General features: G+C 43.4%; 1 protein-coding gene across 1 annotated transcript in view; it reads left to right on the top strand.

Moving 5' to 3' along the window:
• The window catches only part of STOM (stomatin), a 28,492-nt gene extending 7,481 nt beyond the window's left edge, over nucleotides 1-21,011 (top strand). The window contains exons 2-7 of the mRNA XM_024762262.1: nucleotides 5,874-5,977; nucleotides 6,920-6,992; nucleotides 8,019-8,101; nucleotides 11,281-11,484; nucleotides 12,457-12,591; nucleotides 18,933-21,011. Of these exons, the coding sequence (XP_024618030.1) occupies nucleotides 5,874-5,977; nucleotides 6,920-6,992; nucleotides 8,019-8,101; nucleotides 11,281-11,484; nucleotides 12,457-12,591; nucleotides 18,933-19,127 (794 nt within the window). The 3' untranslated portion in view covers nucleotides 19,128-21,011. The remainder of the gene's footprint in view (nucleotides 1-5,873; nucleotides 5,978-6,919; nucleotides 6,993-8,018; nucleotides 8,102-11,280; nucleotides 11,485-12,456; nucleotides 12,592-18,932) is intronic.
• The last annotated feature ends 873 nt before the right edge of the window (nucleotides 21,012-21,884 follow it).

Raw genomic sequence — 21,884 nt, 5'->3', positions numbered from 1 at the left:
AGAGGAAGATTTGAAACTTATATGGAACTCAGATTTTAGTGTTCATAAATTACGTTTTCCTGGAACACAGCTGTGTTCATTCATATATGTATAGTCTGTGACTGCTTTTGCAGAGTATTCAGTGGTTGAGACCGACTTTCTGGCCTGTAAAGCCTTAAGTGTTTATTCTGTGGCCTTTTACAGGAAAAGTTTACCACACCTTGACATGGAATCTCCAATGAGCAGTAGTTGTGGCCAAAAAGAACACTTGTATGCTGAATATATATGCTTTTAAGAAAAACTCAAAAAATGCCAAGACCTTTCGTTTTGACCTACTGTTGCCCCTTAAAAGTTGCTATTAGAACCAGATAACGTGTTTTTGAGACTAAATTCCTAGCCATGCTATCTTTCCCCACCCAAACAACAACGTTTTTGGCAATTTACAACATGAAGCATTTCACCTGTATACTGGGAAAGAGGAAGGAAAAGATTGTGCTTTAAATGTTGGTATTTCAATAATTCTTTGGCTTACCTTTTCTTTGTGTAGTAATGTGTATGACTCAGTCAGATTTTCACATACTGCGTGAAGGTATGTTTCTGGCCTTTGCTTGAAGAAGAAATCCCGTATCTTTTGAACTTTAGAATAGAGTCCCAATGGTAAATGGAATTTATTATTTCACATGATTTCTAGTAGTGCCAAATTCAATCAACCGTAAAGGAAATCGGCTGATATGGGATCATTAACAATATGCAGTACTCTGAAATTAGGCCTGTTATAATCTTGAAAAGAATATTTTACTGCCTGTCTGGAAGCCAACCCAACAAAAATTACTGTACAACTTGGTTTTGTTTTTTGTTTTTTCCATTTGTTTCATGGTTTTGTTTTGTTTTCTTTTGTCTCTTCCCAGAAATTCTTTTGCTTTAGTACTTTGGGACTCTGGAAGGAATATTTTATACCTACTTTACAGATTTTTGTAAACATGAGAAATAATGTATATATGGAGTTAGCTTGTGGCTGACGTGTGATAGGCATTTAATAAATGGTTATTATTGGTGTTAATAAAATGTACCTCCAGAATAAGAGAAATTTAAGAATTGTGTAATTTCATCTTTTCAGCAAAATTAGTTTACACAATAAGGATGTATGGAAACTTTGCTGAAAGTATATTCAAAGCAAAAGAGTTTCTGATTGAGAAAACTGGACACAACCTAAATGTTCATCATATGGAACGATAGAATATTATTCAACCTTTAATAATAAAGAGTATTTCCTGACATGAAAAAATGTCCACAATATAGGGGGGGAAACAGATTTAAAATTATTATGTATACCATTATTTCATTTTTGAAAAAAAAGGACACATATATATTGTGTGTCCAATAGCAAGGCAGAAAATAATCACCATCCAGAGATATAAAAGTATAGATTATTTTTCTTCCTCTATTCTAAACTATATTTTTAAATGTTATAGTGACAGTATTTTACTTTTAAAATAAGAAAAAAAAGTAATATTTTAAAAATTTACATTAGTTTCCTGGAGGTAAGCTCAATTTGAATGCTCAATTAAAAAATGTTAATGTATGGGCTCATATCCATTTTCAATACCACGCTTTGGTTAAAATTTTATTCTACCACAGTTTTCAGGAAAGAGTTTGGTAGTAAAAGAAAAAAAAATACTCTAAACCATGGCAAAGTAGTATTTACAACCAAGTATCATGGGATCCCTAATCTTTAAGATTGTTCCTACCCAGCAAATATCAACAAGTATATCAACCAAAATGTCTCAGAAATACCTATTGTTCATTATTTGTCTTTTACCTCATAAAGGAAGGAGGGAGGATTCAGTCCTCAGGGTAATAAGTGGGAATCTTGAAGGAAATGAATTTCATAAAATTTGGGGGAGTAACTGAGATTTCTTTTCCTCTTTGGGCTGTAGTGACTGGAAATGACTAAGGGTTTGTTTACAGCCTGGTGGAGTTTAAGCCTCACCTCTCTGAGGAATGTGATTTATGCACCTTTTCAAGCTATAACCAGGTGGGGAAGAGTTTCAGGGTTGAGAATGGGATCGTTTCATTTTAAAGGCACTAAATATTATGAAATAGCACCATTTCTCCAATGTGTATGCTCGGATTATTTCTAGCTGAGCATTTGAAAAGTGAAAGACAGGGCTTCCCTGGTGGCGCAGTGGTTGAGAGTCCGCCTGCCGATGCAGGGGACACGGGTTCGTGCCCCAGTCCGAGAAGATCCCACATGCCGTGGAACGGCTGGGCCCGTGAGCCATGGCCGCTGAGCCTGCATGTCCAGAGCCTGTGCGCCGCAACGGGAGAGGCCACAACAGTGAGAGGCCCGCGTACCGCAAAAAAAGACCAAGTCCAGTTTTCAGAAAATCCGCTTAATTTCTTCTTCCTCTTGATTTGCATTCAAATCCCGTATACTCATCTGGGGTTTTTAACATAGTGGAAATTGAGCACAAAAAACCTGGGCTGTACTTTCCCGTTTGTCCTTATGTAGATAATAATTCAATAACTTAATAATTTGATTCACTAATCAGCTTCTTGAAGGTCTTTGAATGTCCAGGCCTAGCCTGGCAGGAGGGAGGCGTGAAGTGAGGGAAAAATTAAGTAGTTCCAGAGGCTTTTATCAAGAAGGGTAAAAGCCACCTATTTTCCCATTTTTCGTCATGGAAATTGAACACTTGAGTGAAATAGGAGAATGACAGAAAACTGTCATCTGTGTTTACTGAGCACTGCCTCAGTCCTGCAAGGCCAGTCTGATTATTTCAAGTAAGGACACAAAGGTTCAGAGAGGTAAAGATCGCACAACTAAGAAGTCACAGAAAGTTGAAACTTAAACATTCCCTATTCTCGGGAAATTCATCTAATAAGGGATATAAATGCACAAGAAATTACATATCTAGTTGGAAAGCTAGCTAAGTATTTTATATCCACTCTCTGCAAGGTACTGTGCTAGACATTGAGAATATAAAAATAAAAAAGAAACATCCCTGCCCTCAGGGAGTTTATCATCTATTACAGTTCAGGACACAGAGCTTTGCCTGGAATATGGGAGACTTGGGGCAGTATTTTAGAAAGCACCAAATGCTGTCAGATAAGTATTTGTGGCCCATCTCTTCCTTGTTTGGAATTCCTTTCATTTTGGAAACCTAGACCTGAGCCTGGCAATGAGCCTTGAGACTGTCTCTTGCTATAAATAGGCACAGCTGGAATTAAGGGGGCTTCCTCTGTAAGAATATCAGATTCATTCTTGGAACTCCTACCATGCTTTCCCAGCTTGGATTCTGTCTTGAGGAAGTGCTCCAAACACAACAACTTCTTTAATAAGGATTTTTTTTTTTTTTTTTTTTTTTAATTCAGAGGCAAAGGGTCAAAGAGTGAATTGATTTAGAACGTGGCCTTTGGAGTGAGAAGACCTGTGTTTGAATCCCAAGTCCTCCATTTTGTGACCTTGGGAAAGATGTTGCTTCAGTTACTTCATTTGTGCAGTGCAATTAAAAACACCTAACTCCCCAGGGCTTTGTAAGGAGTAAATGAGATGCGCGTCTAAAGTAATTTATCACACTGCATGAAGTATAACGAACTGTCTAAAAAGGCTGCTATGATTCATATCCGTTACGACAGCACCTGATAGGGCTTCTCCACCTGTGGAGAAGTGGCGTTGCTTGGAGTATTCTCTCACTGAACATGTCCGTACCCGTCAAAATGACAACTTAGAAGCCTCCAGGATTAACTTAGTTCACTTTTACTTAAGTACGCATTAGGATGTTAACCTGACACTGACACAGGATCGGAAAACTACAAAGTCGTGTATAACCAAAGTAGTCATGTGTATTTCTGGTTTTTCATCTTATGTTTTAGAGCACTTGACCTGGATACCCACGTGTGTCTTTTCTTCGTGCTCCCAGCCATCACTGCTTCTTTCTTGGCCTCCTATTTATTCAAAGCCCCATCTTGCTGCTGTCTTCGCCCCTCCTGATCTGAGTAGTAACCTATGCCAGGCCTACCTCTTCCCCTCTGACCACCTCCCTCCCTCCCATTATTAAAACAGCTTCTGGAAAGACAGCAGACGCCTTCTGTGGTTGATAAGAAAAGCGATCTATCCCTCGGCCTATTCAGTCCCTCTGTCCCCCACAGAAAGGAAAAACAAACTAAAAACGAGGAAGACATCGGACACAGAGAGTGGGAAACACAACTTAGGAAGGGAAGGCAGTTTCCCAGGATGACAGTGAAAGGCGATCAGAGGGATGGTTGCTGCACCAGGAACATGAATAGGTCCAGACACGACTCCAGGACTCTTCTTTGGAAGGTGAAATTGGTAGAATACCTGAGCCTGCTGAAAGGAGGTGTAGACGATTGATGAAACGTTTGGGGTTGAATCAATAAGTATATTGAAAACTAAGCAAAGGGGAAAAAGACAGACATTGACTCCAGAAAGAAAAAAAGTTGTACAGGAAAAGAAAACGAATTATGCTTCACTACGTGGCTTAGCTCTGAATGGCATTTGCATATTCATGAAATATAAAATTTGATATTGATCTAACCAAAATTATGATGCAATTCAAAGGATGGGTATATTTTATGTGGGGGAGGGATAGAAAGTCAACAGATAAAGCTCAAAACTGAAAAAAACAACAAATAACCAAACCAGTGTATTATTTAGAAACAGGGGGGTTAAATACTCAGCCGAAAGAGCAGTTGCCTTGAGTAGAAGAAATTGGAAGAGGTGAGCAGGGAACCGCCCTCTTGTACTCGTGGAACTATTTGACTTTTTTAACTTTATGCAAGTTTAACTGATAAAAAATTAAAACTAAAACAGAAAAAGCACAAATGCATAGCGACAGGCTAAAAAAGAAGGTGAAAGAACAATATCTAGAGGGGAGAAACATAGGTGACAAATTTTATTTATGTACTTCGAAAAACGTGCACGCACATAGAAAGTTTGGAAGAATATTTACCATCTCTGAATTGAATGATTTTTCCCTTCTTATACTTTTCTAAATTTTTTTGCAGTGGGGCATGTATTATCTTTGTGATTAGACAAAAGCTATTTCAGGGAATTCCCTGGCGGTTCAGTGGTTAGGACTCCATGCTTTCACTGCCAAGTGTGCGGGTTCAATCCCTGGTCGGGGCACTAAGATCCCACAAGCCTCATGGCGCAGCCAAAAAAAAAAAAGAAGGAAAAAAACTATTCCATGTTACAGAAAAGGGAAACTATTAGAAATGTGAGAGGGAAGCTATGTACAAAGATGTTCATTATAGCATTGTTCATAATAGTAAGAAATCAGAACCAATATGGATGATACATTGTGCATATACCCAGTGAGATATTTTACAGGTGGCCTTTTTAAAAAGAGGACCTAAATGAGCTTATATGCGTGTATCATATGATTTTTACCTTTAATTGTGCTGTACCCTCGGCTTAAATTCACTTTGCCCTCCTTCCCCTTTTCATTGGTATTTTCCTTAACCATTACATCCTGCAAGAAGCCCCTCTGACAACCATCACCATTGCCTACCCACCCCACCCCACCCTACTTTCACCTCCATCCCAACGGTGTGGTGTGAGTTACCCCTATTCTGTGTTTTCAAAATATGCTGAACGGACACTATATCTGCACTTAGTATTATAATGATCTGTTTGTCTATCTTGCCTGCTAAACTGTAACCTTCTTGGTAGTTGGGATTGGCTCTTACTTTTATCACTTCACTGCATAATAAAAATTAGGGAAAGTAGCACCTGCACTTCAAGGTTTTTATGAGGATTTGATGGGAAAATACATGTAAACAGCTGGTGTTCAGTGAATAGCAAGGATGAAGGTGATGGGGGGACCATGCTAAGAACAGTGATAAGAGCTGTATGTTTTTGGTTTTCACAGATAGCCCCAGTGCAGGCCTGGGACCTTGTGGATGGATTTTGGTGGCTATATCATTCTTGTTCACAGTTTTAACTTTCCCGTTGTCAGTATGGATGTGCATAAAGGTAAAGAATATTTCATCAACATCTGGAAAGGGGTCAACTCCTAAGTACATAAGCCCACTGTGTGTGTGTGTGTGTGTGTGTGTGTGTGTGTGTGTGTGTGTGTGTAAGAGAGACAGAGAGAGACCATACTGGCCTATAATTCTTAACTCTAGTCACCAATTATCATGGAATCTTAAGACTTCTTTTCAGCCACTGCCCAGTCAGCCCCTCCTGACGATTAAAGTAGGGATCACCATCTAAAATTTTCTGGAGTCAGGGATGTGGGGTGGTCCTGTGAGAGCAAGTCCTCCAGAGTCAGGATGCTGAGGTGTGACTGCTGGTGCCATTATTTACTGTGTGACCTTTGCCATGTATAATGTGAGGAAATAGCAATACCTGCCTTATAGGGCTGTTGTGAGGATTAAATGAATTACGTACTTATCACAACACCTGGCATGTGTTAGTAATACATTAATAACGTTAATAACGTCTATAAAGTTATTAATACTGTGATAAATGACTATCATTTTCATATTCCTAAAAAGAGAAAATATGCTCTAAGAATTTTCAGATTATGTTACTATTATAATTTAAGGAATCAGGAGACAAACTATGAGGACTTTAGCGCTTTTTTTCCTGTATTGACAATGCATGAGTAACTGGATAATAATGTTAACAGCTGAGGTGTGTGGATTTGCTTCTGTATACTCTTCTATGCTTTCCAGATTTTATACAAGGAGTATCTATTGCTTTTATGATCCATAATAAAAGTAAATAACTTGGTTATTTTGGCAGGGATGATTAAACATTAACCATGTTACCTATAGCTATTATCTGGATTATAGAGAAGAAAAGAAAATAGAGGCATCTCACTTGTTTAGAGCAGAAATATGTATTTTAAAAGCTATGCATATAAATACTTGTACTCCTCATGTTAAATTATTATTTGTGCTTTTAATCTAGATCATAAAAGAATATGAAAGAGCCATCATCTTTAGACTGGGTCGCATCTTACAAGGAGGCGCCAAAGGACCTGGTCAGTACTAGGATTCTGAACTGTGTGCCTGGAGAACGAGATTCGTCCTTTTACTGATGTGATTTCCCTTATGAGGGTCTCTGTTGACTCAGAAGAGAGTTCTCATAGCAGAAGTTGTGCAACAATAGCAGTGCTGCCTACCAGAAATTACCCTTTCCTTCCTGCCTCTCCCCTCCCTTTCCTACTTGAGTTGATAAGTTTATCTTAGGCCAAGAATAGCCACAGCTATCGAAATTAGAGCGTGAGAGTCCCTACTGAAATAAATGCTTTCAGTCATTATTTTTGGCAAACTTCGATTAAGCTCCCACTGAGTTCCAGGCTCTGGGAATTCAAGGGAGATGAAAACACAGTCCCTGCCCTGAAGGATCTTACTGCCTGGAGGTGGGACACCAACAAGGAAACAGGTAGTTACAATCCCACGTGATAAGTATTATGGTCAAACAGTCACAGATGGCTGTGGAAACCCAGAGAAGAGTGATGACCCCAACTAGTGGATGCTTTCTGGAGGTGACATCTTGCCAGGAAAGGGTGTGAGGCAGGGGAGAGGTGTTCCCGGCACAGAATATGTGCAGAGCAATGCAAAGGAGAGCATTGTAGGCTCAGGGAACTGCAGGCGGCCCAGCCAGAGTGCAGGACGGGAGGAGAGGGTAGTGGGTGAAGAGGTAAGCGGGGTCAAGGTCGTGCAGGACCTTGTACGGCTTGTTCAGGGGTTTGTGTTGGTTCATAGGAGAGAAACTAGAAGGATTAGATAGATGACTTGGGAAGTGATTGCGTTGGTCTAAGGGAAAACAAATGGGTGACAGTAACAGTGAAGTAAGGAGATGCAATCCACAGGTCTTGTGGGGACAGTTAGATGTAGGAAGAAAGCAGCGGGCGTCAAGGATGACATTCCTGGCTTCTGGCTCATTCACTGAGATGAACTGCTTTCTTTCGGTTTATCAGGTTGATTCTGTTAGAACTGAATGGTGCGGTGAGCTGGTCAGGTGCTGGTGTCTCTTTCTAATCTCGTGTATGTCTCTGTTGCAGGTTTGTTTTTTATTCTCCCGTGCACTGACAGCTTCATCAAAGTGGACATGAGAACTATTTCATTTGATATTCCTCCTCAGGAGGTAAGGTTGTCTTTTGCTGTGAGTAACTGAGCTATCACCGGGGAAGGGGCCTGGCGTTGAGAGGCAGCAGGGGACAGTAGTCAGAGCACAGCTTTAGAGGCTGTCTGCCCTCACCATTTTCTGGCTGTGTGACCTTGAGCTAGTTCTTTAACTTCTCTGTGCCTCCGTTTCCTCATGTATAAAATAGAGGTTATAATAACAGGACCTACTTTATATGGTTCTTTTGAGGACTAAATGAGATACTCTATGTAAAGTGCTTAGAGCAGAGGCTGATAGGTAGTAAGTGCTATGAAGGTGCTTGTCGTTACTATTATTACAAAACGTACTGTCACGTTAATGTAAGTATAATATTACTGTCATCACCGTTGTCATCATTTTTACTACCACACTTCTCTCTGGGTTTCTGATACGATATTCTTCTTACGGTTCTTGACTGTATTCTAAATAAATTGGTTAGAAGCCAAAGAATTAGAAACTGCCCCTTTGGTACTTTAGATAAGCATATAATGTTTTATGTTAGTAATTATTTCAGGCTTTTTCAAATTGCTCCACAAATCACCATTGAAACGCACAGCAGAACCCAGAAAGTAGATGGTTGCAGTGAGACAGAGGAATTCCTCCATACTACAGTGGTGGAGCCAGGACTCAAAGCCAGCCCTTCGGATTCCCTGTGCAGTGCTTTCCCCACGGCTCCATGCTAAGTGCATCCTACAGCAGCTCCGTCCTGGCCCTTGACGCAGTGATGGCCATCCTGGCGCTCATGTCTAAGGAGTTGTAATAACCGTTGCAGATAGAAAGCCTAAAAACATGATGACGGGAGGGACAGAAGAAAACGGCCGGTGTTTTCTGGCCACAGGCCAGGTACTCAGCAGAGTGGTGGAGCCTTGTCACAAAGGCACTTCCCTGCTGGCACTGAGCCAAGTAGTTAGGGAGGTCAGACTTCATAATCCACACATACCAGGTGAAACTGGAAATCATTTTCACCCACAAGAGCAAGACTGAGAGCATTGCTGTATTCTCTGCGTGCAAGATTGACCCTTAGGAGCCCCATTCAGGGTAGCGGGGAATTCTCCTGGCACTTTCCTCTGTAAACATGGCAGGCGTCTGGCAGGGTCACTGTGAGCTTCTGCCTTCCAGCTGCTCTCTAAACACAGAGCAGATTGGAACTTGGCAAGCAGTCCTTTTTCTGATCCCCTGTGAACTTACCGCGAAGGGAGATAAACACTCTGCCTACAGTAATCAGTAGGTAGCGAGGATGCAGCTTTACAAAGCTCCAGCTGTGGTAGAGTCACAGTGGCAAGAACTCATTTAGCAACGATACACATTTTCCCATCACATCGTAGGAAAAGATTAATCTTCACACAAGACGGTAATACACTGTGTATCTATTTACAAATCCCCCACTTCTCTTCCAGGTTAGAAGTATTTTTAGGTTACTAAAAAAAAAGGATTACTGCTTTGATGCCTTGCAGAACTAAACTGCTATGTATTATCATTGTTTTTATTACTTTCCACGTACATAGCTCTTTGCACACTCAAAAGGGCTTCGTTTCCAAACATCTTCTTCTTTGACCTTCAGAGAAATTTGCATAGACTTGGGCCATATTATTAGCCCCATCTCACAAATGAGGAATCGCTAAGTCAGTCTAAAGGCCTTGCTGGAGGTCACCGAGGGAGGTGCCAGCAGAGCTGAAACTATAGTTGGGGTCTCCTGACTCTCTCACTCCCACTCTTCATCCCTCACTGTGTTCCTGGGACCACGTTTCAGTCCCGTTCATCTCTTGTCTACTGACTACCTGCTTGTGTCAAGCTCTCTGCCAGTGCTAGAGATACAAAGACAAACTGCCCTCAGGAAATTCATAGTCTAACAGAGAAGTGATGATGTAGATAACTCATGTCACTGCAGTGAAGGGGCAAAGGAAAGAGTGTTTAACTCTGCCGAGTGAATCAGGGAAGTTCCATAGAGAAGAGGACACTTGAGCTGTGTCTTAAATGGTGAGTAAGGACACTCCAGCCTGAAGCCGTGGGGGAGAGAGAAGGGAGGACATGCAAGGAGCGGGCCATCTGCAGAAAGGCCTGGGGCATGGAACATGGTGCACGTGGGGACCTGCACATCTAGCATAGAGTGTGTGCAGGAGTGGGGAGGAATGAAGCCAGAGGGCAGATGTCAAAGGGCTTTACACCAAACCAAGGACTTTGCCCTTGAATGTGATAGGAAGCACTGATTCATTGTGTCCTGTTGAGCATTTTCACGTAGCCTGCTGTAAATGTACTTCCACCTTGACCTCACCCTACGAAAACAGTTCCATTCACTTTTCGTTCTAGTAACACTCTGCTACTTACAGTTCATGAAACCTCGGCTCCCCGGGACCTCTGTTCCTTTCACACATTATTCTCTCTGCCCCGAATACTCGTTCACTCTATCCTCAGAAAATGTTTATTTCCTTTCTCAAGACTCAGTTCATGTATCACCTCTGCCACCTAAAACTGTCCATCCTTAGTCCCTTAGAGCTCCCCTTGATTCCTCAACCTCTTTGAAAGTGGGAACCAAGTTTTTTCATACCTTTATCCCTGGAACGTAGCACAGCACCTGCTGCTAACTGCTACTAAGTCTCAGTATTTGTTAAGTGATCGAATGAAGGAATGGAATTAATAAATAAATGAATGTACTTTGTTAACATTTTATAGACATAGTTAACATTCTAATGCTTTGCTCTCTTAGTCCCTTTGGGCTGCTGTAACAAACCACCGTAGACTATGTGGCTTATAAACAACAGAAGTGTATCGCTCACAGTTCTGGAGTCTGAGAAGTCCGAGATCAAGGCACCAGCAGATTCGGTGTCTGATGAGGGCCTGCTTCCACTGTCTTTTCATTGTGTCCTCACATGGTAGAAGGGGGGAGGGATCTCTCTGGGGCCTCTTTTCTAAGGGCACTAATCCCATTCACGAGGGGTTCACTCTCATGACCTAATCACCTCCCAAAGGCCCACCTCCACACACCAACACATTGGGGATTGGGTTTCAACATGGATTTTGGGGGAACACAAACATTTAGTCAACAGCACTTACTAAAGACAATCAGCTAGTGTTTTAAGGTGTTCTGTCACATAACATTCCTTACAGTTTTATTAAAGAAAGAGGTGGTTGACAGATGTAAAATTGCTTCCTTTGTGTTGTAGATCCTCACTAAGGATTCAGTGACAATTAGTGTGGACGGCGTGGTCTACTACCGTGTTCAGAACGCTACCCTAGCTGTGGCGAACATCACCAACGCTGATTCAGCAACCCGTCTTTTGGCACAGACGACTCTGAGGAATGTCCTGGGCACCAAGAACCTTTCCCAGATCCTCTCCGACAGGGAAGAAATTGCACACAACATGCAGGTGAGGAGGAGTGCTGCAACTCACAGAAGTTGGAAAATAAAGCAAAGGGTCAATGGGTATTTGAGAACTTTTCATCAAGTCAAGTTGGGGAATCACCGGCCTTTTTTTCTTTGTAGAAAAGTTTTCCCAAACCTGATGGAAGGGATTTTTTTCACATAATTAGCTCATGGGTTAATAACACTCCGATGTGTGCATTGTTTTTTAATTCCCTCCAGTGTGTATTTTTTTCTCCCAGAATTAGTGTTAACCTTTTTCTTTAGCATAAGAGTTCAGAGGCCGTTCTACAAGATAGCGCAGGTGTAGTTAAAGCCATATTCTGTGCGAGTCCCGTGACTGCCTTTGCAACTCTTACGCTTTCCAGTCTTGCTTACGTAACAGATGACGAATCAAACCTGACTTGTTCAAAAAAGATCAAGTACTATAAATCTGAACTGTTATTATTTGTATAGACTTCACTGTGTGTGAAACCTCTGGTCTTACTTGATGCCCACAACAACCATATGAAATAGAATAGAATGATTTCATTCCTACCGTTGTAAAGGGAGGATACTGAAGGACAAAGAAAGAACGTGGCTCACACAGAGTCACATTGGCTCAGGAGTCTGCTGGCCACCTGTTTTTATAAGTGAAGTTTTATTGGAATACAGCCACATCCATTGATTAATGTACTACCCATGGCTGCTTTTGACCTGCAAGGGTAGGGTTAGTTGCAACAGAGACTGAAAATAAACAATCACTATCTGACCCTTTTAGAAAAAGTTTGCCAGCCCACGTTAGCTTATTAGTAACAGAATCAGGAGCCGCTCCCCAGTAACCCAGCATCCCACTTCAGCCTCCCTGCCTGCATGGATAACTGATCTCTCTGCAACCCTCCACCAGTGCCTTTCCCGCTCCAAATCCCAGTGAACAGAGCTACCTTAGGCCACTGGGCGGGGGCTGAACATTTCTAGCTTCCTTCTGTCTTCGTCACAGACCACTCTGGATGATGCCACTGATGACTGGGGAATAAAGGTGGAGCGTGTGGAGATTAAGGATGTGAAGCTCCCTGTGCAGCTGCAGAGAGCCATGGCTGCGGAAGCAGAGGCATCCCGGGAGGCCCGGGCCAAGGTAACCTTTTTTTTTTTTGTAGCCCATTTGTTTTTCCTGTTGAGTTTTCCTTTTTAATTACACAAAGTAAAACGTGTTTGTTGTAAAAAATTGAAACGATCCTGAAGTAGTGAAGATGAAGGCTCTCCCCGTCACTTTACATTTCCCCCAGAGGCCAGCACTCTGAACAGCTTAGTGTACATACAGAAGATTTCCATTTGGGGTTTATTTGACTAGGTTGTTAGTCTACTGGCTTGTTTGGTTTACAAAAGTGGGATCATACAATACATAACTGTTCTTCACCTTGCTTTTCTCACTCAACAGTATCTCCTGGGAATAGCAGTACACAGAGATCTACCTCGTTCTAACTGCACATCCCATACATTATTCTCCCAGTCCCCTATTAAGGACACATTAACTGTTCTGACTTCAGAGCAGATGGGCAATCGCATCAGCTTGCTTACCATTCATTCCTTCCTTATTTTTGTCTTCTGTTTCATTCTCTGTCTTTTCCCAGGTTCTTCTTTCTTCTTACGGTTTGCTCTTCCTTTCTCTCCTCTTCTCTTTTTTTCACTTCTCTTTCTGTTTGTGGCCTCTCCCGTTGCGGAGCACAGGCTCCGGACGTGCAGGCTCAGCGGCCATGGCTCACGGGCCCAGCCGCTCCGCGGCATGTGGGATCTTCCCGGACCGGGGCACGAACCCGTGTCCCCTGCATCAGCAGGCGGACTCTCAACCACTGCGCCACCAGGGAAGCCCTCCCCGCCCCTCTTTTTTTAAATCATCATCCCTGCCTGTGTCTTAACCCTACATGGGTACACGACCCCCATGGGAGGTGCTGAGGGAATATTTGTGAACCTGGAAAAGAGGATCTATTGAGATGATAGTGTATAAGGGATATCTCACCACACCCAAGGGTAGGAAGTAGAGTCAAGCCTCTCCAGAATTGGAGCCAGAGACCAGAAAGCAGCCTCAGGGGAGGCAGGCATTCCATATCCTGGGCCACGTCTCGCTGCAGACAGCTGGAGGGGGAGAATGTCTGACTCCCAAGTGCACGTCTCCCCAGTTGAACGCTGAAGGAGACACACCAGCCCCGATTCCAAATTCACAGCAGAGTGATTCTTTTCAGTCCACCTTCACTCAGAGATCCTAATAAGGTCCCACAGCCCCTTACCTATGAATGGGTGGAGGAAGAGGGACGGTTTTCATAGGAGTGGTTGCTGTGGATGTGACAGGTCTCCCGGGATACCAGGAGCGAACCAATTTGTTGCCGTTAGAAAACAGTAGTAACTGGTGATAATTGGCTAACCACAGGACCCTGCCCTTCTGTTAGGATGCCCTGTAAGCCACGGATTGGTCACTGTAATTTCTTAGCCAGCACCAAATAAAATAGTAGTTCATTTGACACACTGCATCCAGAATTTTCTACTAACCAGGATTTTTAGATTTGCCTGATGTGTTCATTGATGCTTGTGATAACACTACAACAGCCTCAAGTACTTTGTCTCCAAACCATCATATTTTATTTAGAAGATTAGATTACATTTGTGTTAATGATATTAAACATGCCCCACTATAATTCAGTTATTTGGAAGATTAGGAATCGCTTTTACCTAGAATATGTCATTAACCAAAAGCCCCGTTTCCAAACCATATTGAATAATAGAATTTATTATACATAGAATACGTAGAGTTTCGGAGCCTGAAGGGTCCTTAGGGATTATCTTCTGAAGGTGACAAATACCTGGCCCAGAGGCTGCCACTCCACCCTCAGGCTCCCAGGCCGGTAATTAACCACAGCACCGTTTTCCCCTGAGCTTGACTTGACCTTAGAACCGTGCTGAAACACTCCAGGTGACAACCTGCAGCTGCTTGGAATTGGCCCTGAACATGAAACTTATTTGCCATCTCACTCTTTAGATGAAAACGTCAAAGCCCAGAAAAGTTATGTGTTTCCCTGAAAAGCACACAGCTGATTAGTGACCATGGAGATTAGAATTTCTTCTGCTCCCCACTGCCTCCTCTGGGACTTTCCAGGATGGGCCGAGTCTCTTCTACCAGCATTCTCACCAGTTAAGAAAGAGAGCTCCTGACTTCCCTTTCTAACAATAAGAAGAGTTAAAGGAAGCTGGTTAGAATTCTGAATTACTGTGCTCTCACTTGGGTGAGGCTGTCTTTAAGGGTGCGGTTAACACGCAGGATCACAATGAGTCTCATCCTTCCATAAGGTACAGTAACCCCGCAACAGCCATAAGGCCCTGTACTCAAGTCCTCAGGGAAATAGGGGTCACCATTTCTTCAACCAATAAATTGCAGAGGAAAAGGGTGGGAGAGTCTATAGATGAAGAGACTTCAGAGGAAAATTCCTCAAGTTAATTGGCCGTCAGGGAAATGCAAATGCAAGTCACAAGCAGATGCCACGCTAACCATCCACCAGAATGGCTTAAAAAAAGGAAAAAAGGAAGCAAAAGATGCAAGTGTGGGCGAGGGAGGAGGTTTTGTTGGTGAGAATATAGATCGGTACAGCCGCTCTGGAAAACTGTCTGTATCTGCGAGGAATGCACACGTTTGTTTACCAAAGGGCACATGCTGGAGTGTTCACTCCAGTACTCCAGCAGCACTTTGTAATTACCCCCGACTGGCAACTACCCACATATCCACTGCTGGCTGGCTGGATAAATAAACATGGTTGATTCATACGAAGGGGTACTGCACAGCAAAGAGAATGAACATGTAAGTGCCCACAAGCGTAATTGTGAGAAGAAAGGTCACAAAAGAGGACAGATTCTCCTGAACGTGTTATGATACGTTAGGGGGACCTCTTTAAAGTTTTCAGACCAACTCTTAATGACTGGAAATGGAATGTCTTCCGTGCTTGCAAATTCTCCCTTATTTCCTTTTTCACAGTTCTCAGAAAAGTGCCTGGCATGTGCTTTCGGGCTCCTATCTCTGGGGCTACTCATCTAATAATTGAGAGGGTGGGGTGCAAGAATGCAGGTCACCTTTCTTGGCGCTTGCCTCAGAGCAGCCCCCCAGGCCACAGGAGGAGACAGCAGGACGGCCCACGTACCTGAAAGTGCCAGCTTTCGACACGACAGTCTGTAAAGATGAAGTGCCGATTGACAGGGGACTACTGCACTTTTTGCAGAAGGCACACACGCCCGTGGGTAGCTTGCGTTGCTTCCTAACATCCTACCCACAGTGCCCGCTTGGCCTGTATTAGACACGGCCTGTGGTATCGTGTTCACCTCGGGCAGCTCACTCAGAGCAGCTGTTCTATTAACAAAATGTGAGACAGCCGGGTGAGTCTGGCTTCCCAGCCAAGAGATGGTGTATTGATTGGTAGTGGGAGATGAGCTATCTTTGCAGTTGGTCCATGTCCAGACAGAAAAAAGGACCTAACTGGGCATCTGAGATGACATGGAAAGAAAATCAGAGCCTGCCATTCTCGTGGCAGGGTCGGCTTGTGCGTTCTCTCCAATGTTTGCCTGGGAGGACGGTTCCCAGAGTCCCTTTCAGTATGGCTGGCACTGGCCCCTTTTCACACATCTAGTAGGGCATAATGGTTTGCCTTGATAAATTGAGGTTTTTATCCTCTAATCTGGGTTCCATCTCCCAGTAAGTATCCCCTGTCTCACCGAATGCACCGCAATCCAGGAACCTGGACTCAGCCTCTGTGCCCCTCTGGTCCCGTCCCAGTCCGCCCCACACTGTTGAGTCACCCTCCTGAGCAGCGCCCCAGTCTGTTTCCTCCTCCATCCCCACTGCCGGTGACTGGCACCAAATCACTCTGAAAGCTCTCCCTCTCTGTCTTTTCTCTTACTGATGCTCAGACATCTGTCGGAGTGTTTGCTCAAACTAGATCTGATGAGGGTTCCCATCGCCTCCGGGATGAAGACGAACACCCGATCTTGTGCTGCCCTTCCTACCCCGCCCCATTCCCCCCCTCCCACCTTCCCAGCTTGTCCCATTCGTCTCCCACCTTCCCTTCTGCCCCGTTCACCCCCCACCTTCCCACCTTGCCTGATTCACCCCCTACCTTCCCTTCTTCCCCACAGTGCTCATCCCCTTACAGGGTCCTGGAATACACCAGCGTTTTTGCACCTCAGTACCTTTTCATGTGTTCTGCCTGCAATATTCTTTCTCATCTTAATCCAGACAGCAAGGCTTTCGTCCTGTAATGTTCAGCTTCTTCTGTAACCTCACCACTTCACCTTCTGCAAAAATTGCTTTCCTCTCAGTGCCGGCATTTGTACATGTCTCTGTCAGCATTTGTCACACTGGAATGAAATGATCTGCTTCCAGTCTGTCTCCCCTACTTGGCCAGGAGCTGAGGGAGGCGGGGGAGTCCCCCTCCATCCCTGGCCCCTCACAGGGCGTGACACCTGGGAGGCCCCCAACGTTTACTGTATACGTGAATGAAATTGTACTGGTCGTAAGACCATTGCTTTCCATTCTGATATTCACAGCAGTGTTAAGAACCATTAATGTTTTGAGATTCCTGTGAGAACAACCTAACGACCCTTTTAGTCTTGAGGATTATGGTATGTTTACACCTCTTCTCCTAGGATTACGAATTAGAAGTAACTGCCTTGATTTGGCTTCTGAATCTTTTAGGAATTAGGGTATAAGTGGATCCAAAAATTAGGTCTCGACTTGGCGCTTGCCCTTCCTACATAATTAGCCTCCGTTTGTACACTCAACATATAACAGGCTTTCTCTGTCTTCCTCACAGTGGTCCCATGAGGTAGGTGCTCTCCCATTTTAAGAATAAGAAACTGAGGCTCAGAATGTTAAATACAGTAAGTCCCCTACATACGAACCTTCAAGTCACGTACCTTCCAGTTGCGAACTTTCAAAGATGCAAACGTGCGTTAGCGCGTGTCCAGTCACATAAGGTAGTGCACGTGTCTGGGTTACGTTGTCGTGTGCGTGCACCCTCTGCAAGTGGTTGTGCTTCTGTGTACTTCACAGTACTGTATAGAGTACAGTAGCACAGTATCTTTATTCCAAGCCCAGGATGTCTGGAAGCAAGTGTAGAAGCAGCGGTATATAGCCAATTGTGTTAGTTGGGTACCTAGGCTAACTTTGTTGGACTTACGAACAAATCGGACTTACGAACGTGCTCTCAGAGCGGAACTCGTTCGTTTGTGGGGGACTTACTGTAACCTTTCTGAGGACATTCAGCTAGGAAGGGTTAGGTTTGCGATTTGAGCTTAAGACCATCCAGACTCCAACGCCCCTGCCGTCCCCACCACTCCAGTGATCTTCAAACTTTTTGCTCATGTAACCCCTCAAAGAATTTAGAAAAACTCTACGTCCCATGTCACATTTTAAATAGACATGTACAATTTTTCATTTTGAATGTATATACTTGTCAAGCATATAAGTCCTGGCATGTTTTAAAAATTGACATTTTGAAATGAAACTGTTAACATCATTCTTTTAAATGTATCCAGTGAAATTTCGATAACGTAATGATTTCATCCTCTGTTTTATAGAATGATGAAAGAATAAGTTCTTTTAGCAATTAGGAATTTTTCATTTTTTCTTCTCCTTGAACTTTTATTTCCATTCCACCTCCCCCACAGAGTCTTTTCCTAATATAATGTATTTTGTCATGAATTATTTTCTCACCCTTCTGGAACACATTTAGTATATAAGTTAAAATATTTTAAAAATTTCTCTGACTACAAGCAAGGGTCTCAATGAGATGAATGAGGAATGAATCCGTGTCTTTGTAGATGGTTGTTACTTATTGCTAGAATAAGACAATATTCAGCATCAATTCTACTTTTCATTTTTACAGGTATAAGGAGTAGGAAACCTTATTTATATAAATAAGTAGATGGAATTGGAAGTTTTTTTTTAAGTAACTTTATACAATTCTTAGCACTCCCTCTGAATTTACGTGCTAAAAAATCCTACAGTGATCTTTCATCAAAAAATACTTTTAATTATCCATCCGCTTGCAGTACAATAAGGTCCTCTTCCCTTTCTTTGAAATCAAAGAATTGGAAATCCATCTGACTTGCAAAAGGCTTTGTATACAGTCACTGGGGTCATTCACTTTCTCAGCCCCTACACAGTATTCTGAATTGTCCCCTTGTTTGGTGCCCTAGAAATGGGAGAAAGGCAATAAATAGTAAAAGAGAATGTCTTGCCCTCAGGCACATATTCACGCAAATCAGTTACAGGAAAAAGAACATACAGGAACTGAGTCTGGAAATTCATTTCCTTAGAATTATTCTGGCTGACTCTCAGGAAGGCTTTGTGTACCACCTGAGCTAGACGTACCCCGGTTTGAACTGCTCAACACCCACCGGTGTTCTCTGGTTTGACTTCTCCTTGCCACTGTTCTGTAGGTCATTGCAGCTGAGGGAGAAATGAATGCATCCAGGGCTCTGAAAGAAGCCTCCATGGTCATCACCGAATCTCCTGCTGCCCTTCAGCTCCGGTACCTTCAGACACTGACCACCATTGCTGCTGAGAAAAACTCGACAATCGTCTTCCCTCTGCCCATAGATATGCTGCAAGGCATCATGGGGGCAAAACAGTGAGCCATGTAGGCCGATGCAAAGATGAGCTCTTCCCTCCTAAGGATGAAGTGGGGACCAAACCAGCCTCTAACCCATAAGGAGGGAATAGGGTGGGAACCTTGACTTTCCTCCCTCCGTTCCTTTCTCCATATGTTGAGTGTGATGTTCTTAGAACGTGTAGTGCTCCTAGCCACAGACGAAGGTTGTTAGCTTGTAAATAGTACGTGAGAGTGATGATTTATGTAAGATAATCTCTCACTCTAAAATACTTCAAAGTTCGTATTTTTAGATTGTTACGCGATAGGTTAAGTCCATCTTCTTTCGAATCTCACTGAGTCATTCTGTGCCCTCTGTCAGCAGCCAGGCCAAAAGGAGGAAGGCAGACTATCATCCCAACCCGACACCCTGGCTGGACAAATGTTTTGCAGAGAACAGTGGCCTCGGGCTACAACCAGCTTCTCTGGGCCACATGTGCCTTACTTCCGCGGAGTCTCAGCTAAGGAAATTTCCCTAACATCAGTTTACCTTCTAAACTCAAACTGCCCCACCCACACCCCCGATGCTGCAAAATAATCCTTACTTAAGGGTAGACATGTCCTTGCCAGTACCTGTTAGCACTGGAGAAAAAGGGGAAGACCAAGGAAAATGATGACCCTAACCCTTGAAAGACTTCTAAATCCATTGCTGTAGACGTCCTTTTAAAATAATGTGGGTGGTTTGTTTTTTTAACTTCTTTGAGCCCCTTTATGAGTAAATGATTCCTCTGTGGTCTTTCAAACCAGCTAAATACTTGTCACAAAAGTGCTTTTTTTTTTCTCACTTTTGCCTATTTTCATATATCAGGTTCTAAATAGTTTTGATTTTTTTAAATAAAATTTTCTCTAAGTTCTATAAGCCATTGTTTATATACCCATTTGAATAGCTTAAGGGACTAATACTTTAAAAAAATATATCTTCAGAAAACCATTATATTTTACTGTCTGCATGCTATCGACTCGTGTACACTGTGAGCTATCTTGGTTACCATTCATTAAGTAGTAGAAGGAATTCATAGTCTCTCGGGCACACCATATCCAAGGAGCTTGGGAAGATGCTCTCAAGCTTAGCATATCTATATAGGTATAGATCCTTTTTATTTCCCTGGTGGTTTTTTTTTTTCTGTCGTACATGGTGATGCTGAAGGAGGAAGTGGTCAGCCCTTCTGAACCACCACTGCTGTAATATTAAGACGCATCTTCCATTTCACAAATGCCTGTGAAGCCAAGTAGCCTGGCATTCTTCTGTTGGTCTGGAAAGCCGCCTGGTGACATTTGTACCACTTCCTCTTTGAAGCTCTGAGTTCACCTAGAAAAGTCTAAGAATAGCAGCTTCCTTACCCAAAGCTGCCCTTCATATCTGTCCTTAGCTGGGTCACTCTGTCAAATCCCAGCCTACGAGAGTCCCCTCCCGACAGCCCATTTCTAAGGTTATTTTACAAAACCTTGAACCACCGTGGATCCAGGTGCCTGGTTGAGTTCATTAGATATACAATATACAGAGCATTCTGGCTTGGAACTCAAGCTGCATTTATATTTTGAATTTTTAAATAATGATTTTGTCTCTTTTGTGAGGTGGCTCACCCTCGACCACTGAGGACCAGGAGACAACCACATATCCTGGCTGAAAACCTCTTGTCAGACTTAGAGGTTCAGTGCTTTCCGTTCCTTGAGTCTTATCTCCAGATACCAAACAACCTTCGCCCTTCTGCCTTGTGGATTCATAGTCCAAAAGGTTGGAATTAAATTGCCTGGGAGGGAGGAGGCATAGAAGGAGCTCTAGGATGACAGTGTTAGTACGAGAGTTTTTTCCAGGTGGCCTCCCTTTCCAATGCTGTACATAATAAACTGTGCACTTTTACTAATTTTCTTTGGGTGAGAGTTTTCTTTGGGTGAGTCTGGTTCTGCCTGCATTTCGTGTATGTGGATTTCATTTTTCAGAAGTGGCACATCAGTTCCTCCAGTCCTGGACTAGCCGCTTTGGCTTCCGTGTGCTTTTCCTGGGCCAGAGGAGGAGGAGAGGCCGTGGTCCATCTGCCGTCTCTCATGTCTTGGCTCCCTCTGGTGTACCTGCCTGCAGTTTCCCTGGGGAGTTTGAGATCGCTGAATGCTTGGCTGGGCTCATTTCCCTTTGCCTTAATCCAAACAGGACAGGACCTCACTTCTTACCGTCACCCAGCTAATCACACTGGCATACCCCCTACTTAAAAAGAAATAGGGCTTCCCTGGTGGCGCAGTGGTTGAGAGTCCGCCTGCCGATGCGGGGGACACGGGTTCGTGGCCCGGTCCGGGAGGATCCCACATGCCGCGGAGCAGCTGGGCCCGTGAGCCATGGCCGCTGAGCCTGCGCGTCCGGAGCCTGTGCTCCGCAACGGGAGAGGCCACAACAGTGAGAGGCCCGCGTACCGCAAAAAATAAAGAGAAATAAATGATATAAAACTAATGGGTGTTACCTGCCACATCCAACCTTCAAAGAACCATCTTGAACTAATGGCTACCGCTTGTGGAGCACTAGGTACCTGGCCCTGTGCTTGAATACTTATACATACATTCTATCATTTCATCTTCAAAACAACTTGATGAGGGACTTCCCTGGCGGTCCAGTGATTAAGGCTTTGTCTTCCAATGCAAGGGGTGCAGATTCATTCCCTGGTCAGGGAGCTAAAAGCACATACCTTGGGGCCAAAAAACCAAAACATAAAACAGAAGCAATATTGTAACAAATTCAATAAAGACTTTAAAA

Source organism: Neophocaena asiaeorientalis, unplaced genomic scaffold (assembly GCF_003031525.2).
Source record: "Neophocaena asiaeorientalis asiaeorientalis breed wild unplaced genomic scaffold, Neophocaena_asiaeorientalis_V1.1 scaffold78, whole genome shotgun sequence".
Lineage (NCBI taxonomy): Eukaryota > Metazoa > Chordata > Mammalia > Artiodactyla > Phocoenidae > Neophocaena > Neophocaena asiaeorientalis.
Note: the sequence above shows the minus strand (reverse complement) of the source record. Positions and strands in the feature narration are given on the sequence as shown.